Raw genomic sequence first — 4,579 nt, 5'->3', positions numbered from 1 at the left:
CACTAGATCAATCGTGCAGCGTATCTAATACGTAACCGGGGTTATGATACTTACATCGAGGCAGAACTTCGCTATTTTAGTGGGTATTATGCCCGGGAATTACTTATACTATAGAGAATTTGAGAGAGTTTGAAATTTTGAACGGTTTCGACTGAATGCCGATTCCATCTACTTATAGGGTCTGATCAGGACTTCCTCGCAGCCCGCGAAGGATACATAAGGGGCCTTCGCGCCCCGTGACATAGGGGTGTAGGGCCTAGCTATGCTGATTCGACAATTATAGCTTTTACACGAGGCTGCCACGTGGTAGCTCAGGGTACCGCCTCGTAGTCGGGCGCTCGCGGCCCGCGTAAGCTTTTGATGGCTCTGTCGCGGCCTGCCAGGGACCATTAAAAATTGTTTTTATTTAATTTTTATAAAAATAAAGGTATTTAGGGCCATTTCTCGTATACGGGTGTATTTTAAGGCATATAGGGGTATTCTAAATATTTTAGGAGTGTCGGAAATATTTTAGGAGGGTTGTTATAGATTTAGAGGTAATTGTGAAGATGGGAAATTGATTCTTTTTTGGCTTGACCATTGGATTTTAGATGGTCCTCTAAAAGACAAGTTTCCGAGTCTTTTTAGTATTGACCCTTACAAAGATTGTTTGATCCGAGATTAGTGGTATGGAGAGGCGGGGACACGAGGTTGGTCGGTTCTTGATCAGAGGCTGGTGGAGTCGGCTGAAAGTATTGCTGACTGGGGCAGGCTTTTCTCGGTTTTGCAATAGGTTACAGTCCGAACCCACCCAAATACATGGTCGTGGTTTGGAATTGGAGTTGTCCCATTTTCGGTAAAAGTTGTAAAAAAATTAATACAGAAGCATAGAACTTTCGGTGATTAGTATCACTACTAGAAAATTAGGCAATAGCCACCAAAATTTGCAACCGAAAGAAAATGGTAGCAAAATCAGTTACCATTTTTTAACCAAAATATTATTGGTAGCAAATACATCAATACGGTCCTAAAATGGTGACAAATATGTAAAAATATAAGGTTTTATGGAAGTTGCCATCGTCACATGGTCACAAGAGAAAAAAATTAAGCGGAAATATCAAATTTTTACCCGCTCGCCCAAAATTTAAGGGTGAATATCAATTAAGTTATCAGATCTAGGGTTTTGATAGGGTTTTGATTCTGAAGCTCCCAAAATCACTAGAACCATAAACTTCGCTCCACCATCATTGATCGAATCATCCTCCACTCAACAATCACCGATGGAATCATCCTCCGCTCCACCTAACTGTCAACGATTTCCCTTGAATCACATGGCAACGATTGGACTTTAACAACAAGCAAATCATTTTGTTTCTTAACTGCGACTAACATCTTGATCTTCTTAATATGAGGTGTGGATTTTTCTTTTGTTTCAATTTTTAGATTCTACAACATTGCGGTTAACGATAAAATCATTTCTTAGGGTTTGCTGTTGATGAGTATCTATTTTTGTGTTTATTGTTTGATTAACTGACCTTTCAATTGATTTCTGGTTTGGATTTCTATATTCTACTCATACACAAGGTATATTAACGGTTTTGCTGCCATGCTTGAAGATGCAGAAGCTGTGAAAATAGCTAGTAAGTCGTTAATAGCGATGTCAGTGTCGTTGAATATGTTTTAATTTGTGTGAATAATAAAATAATTATCAAATGCAGAGCACCCCAGGGTGGTCTCAGTGTTCTTGAACAAAGGTAGAAAGTTACACACAACTAGATCATGAGATTTCATGGGGCTCGAAGATAACGGCGTAATACGGTCGAGTTCGATCTGGAAGAAGGCGAGAATTGGTGAAAATACCATCATAGGAAATCTTGATACAGGTTAAGTTATAGTCCGATCTTTATTTGTTTGTCATAAAGAGTAATTAATTCATTTTTATGTCTGTGATACTTATAATGCAGTTTTATGCAAATGGTCCAAATGTAGTTTAGTTAACTGCATAGTGCATACTTATAATGCAGTTTTATGCAATTTTTTAAATAAAGTTATGTTAGTTACTTATTTGTGTTGAAAATTGATCCAAGGGATGGCTGATTTCTTGAGTGAAAATGGTAGATATGAGGAGTCAAAACAAGCCCACTGTAAGTTTCTTGTTCATGATCATTTTGTATATCCTGCATCAATTACATGTTATTAGGACTGGCAAAAGTAACCCATTAAGCTGAGTTAGGGTCCATTTGGGTCATACTAATAAATTTTTGGGTTGTTTTGGGTTTAATATTATTTTTGATGGGTCAAAATGGGTAAAATGAATAGGCTGAAACGGGTCAGCACGGGTCAAGTGAAAAATCGTCTCTTCTCCATCTAGATTCTAGCATCTGAAAGAAAGCAATTTTTAACCAATCCGACCCGACCTGAAACCCGTCCTGCCCGGACCTGTTTCAACCCGAACCCGTTCCGACCCGAACCGTTCCGACCCGAACCCGTTTCGACTCGAACCAAAACAACCTTTTTTTGTAATTGACCCGTTTTGACCCGAAACCGTTTTGACCAATGACACGACCCGATTCGACTCGACCGACCCGTTTGCCAGGTATGCTGCATAGGTATCTGAAACACAAACATAAGTCTATTTTTCTTTCTTCGTTTTATTTTTTTTATTTATAGATTGCTGGCCAATTCTCCAACATTTTTGTTGAAGACTGTGATATGGGTTACTCACTCTAGACAACTTGCTATTACTTATAGGACTTATTTTTCCAACAAAGGTTCCTTTTAACTTATTTCGTTCGGGATCGTTGACTTTCGAACGACTAAGTTGGTTAGCATCTTAAGAACATAACTTACATAATATTATATGAAAATTGTTGTAACCTGCTAGCAAATGTTGTTTGTTACAGAAATTAAAATTCTCTCTCCCTCTCTCGAGGTCTTTATCAGGTATCAGGTATGGTTTAATTTATTTTTGAATAACCAAATGCAACTCTTCGATCATGTATGCAGCTAGTCAACAACTTATTAAGACCTGCTATCAACAACCAACAGATTCTCTTCGAGCCTATTTCATTGTCGGTAAGAATCTTTCTTGATTATTACTTATATAGACAAAAAAGGGTGCGATTAGTCTTGAGAAATTGAGTCACGTATGTTTATTCATGTATTTTTCTTTACTTTTTGTTTTTCATTTATTTAATCATATCGAAATTGACCTAACTGACCCGTTTGCAAACACATGTAAACACATAAAAAATGTTGTGATACTATTTCATTAAGGTACCCGTCCACCGGACGGGTATTAAATTAGTTTCATATTGATTTGATTACACCTTCTTTACGGTTTGTTTCATACAAAAATTGTTTTTAAAATTAGGTATAATTTCTTAATATGTAAACAAACTGGAACATGCTATTTAGCTTCTAGCGCTTGAGTTGTAGCTCACAATTGTATTTTGTTTTCTTTGCAACCAACTTGACCCATTATTACTTTTCGTTAATTCTGATTTCTTGATTCTATTCCTTGGTTGTTTTGTAGATTGAAAAGTTGAACTTAGTTATCAAGGAGCACGTTAAGGAAAAAGACGAAGAAAAAGAAAGTTCAATGGAATTATTGCGGGGTGGTTGGCTGAAAAAAATAAGGTGGATAAAGATGTTATGCTTGATAGGATGTCACAAATTGAAGTTATGTTAACAGCTACAATTCGAAGATAGGCTATAAACACTTGGTTTTGAATGTTTAGATGTTTATCTTATTAGGATAATTTTAGTTATTTTATGTTTTAGTTGGTATTTTTTACATGCTTTTGAAAACGATATTTTTATATAATTTTGGGATTTTATTAGACTTTTTTTATATTATTTGTAGTTTTATAGATATGTAATTTTGATGAAAATAGCAGGGATAAAAAAAAATCTGAATTAAAAATAATATTCCAAACCAAACCAATATTCGAGTAATCACTAAATGGTAGCAAATAAATGGTAGCAAATGTAAAAAGTGGTGGCTAAATGGTGGCAATATCGGTGGCTAAATGGTATCAAAACTCGCAAATTGTGTAAAAAAGGTGGCTAAATGGTGGCAATATAGGTGGCTAAATGGTATCAAAATGTGCAAAAACCCATGGCTAAATGGTGGCAATATCAGTGGCTAAATGGTATGAAAACTCGTCACAACTCGGTGGCAAACAAGGCGGAGCGTAGCAAACATGAAGCGGTGGCAAATAATTTTGACCAATTTTGTGGTGGTAAAAATAAGGTAGCAAAATATAAAAATGGTGGCTATTTGGTGGCATTAGGGCAATTGACACGGGTGTTTTTTTCACCGTATTTTTGGTGGCAAACTGGTGACAACAAGGAAATTGCTACCATTTTGTAACCAAAAATTGCATGACAAATACCATGTTTTCTAGTAGTGTATAGATTCAAGTGGGTCCTTTGGGTTCCATTGAAATGCAACATATTTGCTTGGAGGTCCGAGATGGATCGTATCCCTACGACTCTTGCTTTAGCTAGAAGAAACGTGCAAGTCGCCAACCAGGTTTGCTCTCTTTGCAATTTAGATTATGAGTCTGTGATACACCTTTTTTCGGGTTGTGGCTTT

The 4,579-nt window shown here is 36.6% G+C and overlaps 1 protein-coding gene across 8 annotated transcripts; it reads left to right on the top strand.

The window, feature by feature from the left end:
• Positions 1-893: 893 nt before the first annotated feature.
• Positions 894-3,823, top strand: LOC110884748. 8 transcript variants are annotated; one of them, XR_004869087.1, is made up of 6 exons: positions 894-1,391; positions 1,564-1,619; positions 1,698-1,862; positions 2,098-2,123; positions 2,883-3,054; positions 3,515-3,823. XR_004869087.1 is itself a non-coding variant. In XM_022132460.2 (6 exons), the coding sequence occupies exons 3-6, from the start codon at positions 1,769-1,771 to the stop codon at positions 3,668-3,670; spliced, it is 345 nt and encodes a 114-aa protein (XP_021988152.1). In that variant the 5' UTR covers positions 894-1,391; positions 1,602-1,619; positions 1,698-1,768; the 3' UTR covers positions 3,671-3,823. The 8 variants fall into 8 exon arrangements, 4 of the variants coding, with proteins under 4 accessions (XP_021988152.1, XP_021988151.1, XP_021988150.1 ...); XR_002561528.2 differs by having other exon boundaries at positions 2,067-2,123; XM_022132460.2 differs by having other exon boundaries at positions 1,602-1,619; positions 2,986-3,054.
• Positions 3,824-4,579: the final 756 nt, after the last annotated feature.

Source organism: Helianthus annuus, chromosome 10, assembly GCF_002127325.2.
Source record: "Helianthus annuus cultivar XRQ/B chromosome 10, HanXRQr2.0-SUNRISE, whole genome shotgun sequence".
Taxonomy (NCBI): domain Eukaryota; kingdom Viridiplantae; phylum Streptophyta; class Magnoliopsida; order Asterales; family Asteraceae; genus Helianthus; species Helianthus annuus.
This window is presented reverse-complemented; position numbering and strand designations above follow the sequence as displayed.

Bases quoted from the DNA above. Each gene is read 5' to 3' on its own strand.
- LOC110884748 (XM_022132460.2), top strand. From the start codon at position 1,769: ATGGGGCTCGAAGATAACGGCGTAATACGGTCGAGTTCGATCTGGAAG. The intron at 1,863-2,097 runs GTTAAGTTATAG...TGAAAATGGTAG, and splicing joins CATAGGAAATCTTGATACAG to ATATGAGGAGTCAAAACAAG. The intron at 3,055-3,514 runs GTAAGAATCTTT...GTTGTTTTGTAG, and splicing joins TCGAGCCTATTTCATTGTCG to ATTGAAAAGTTGAACTTAGT.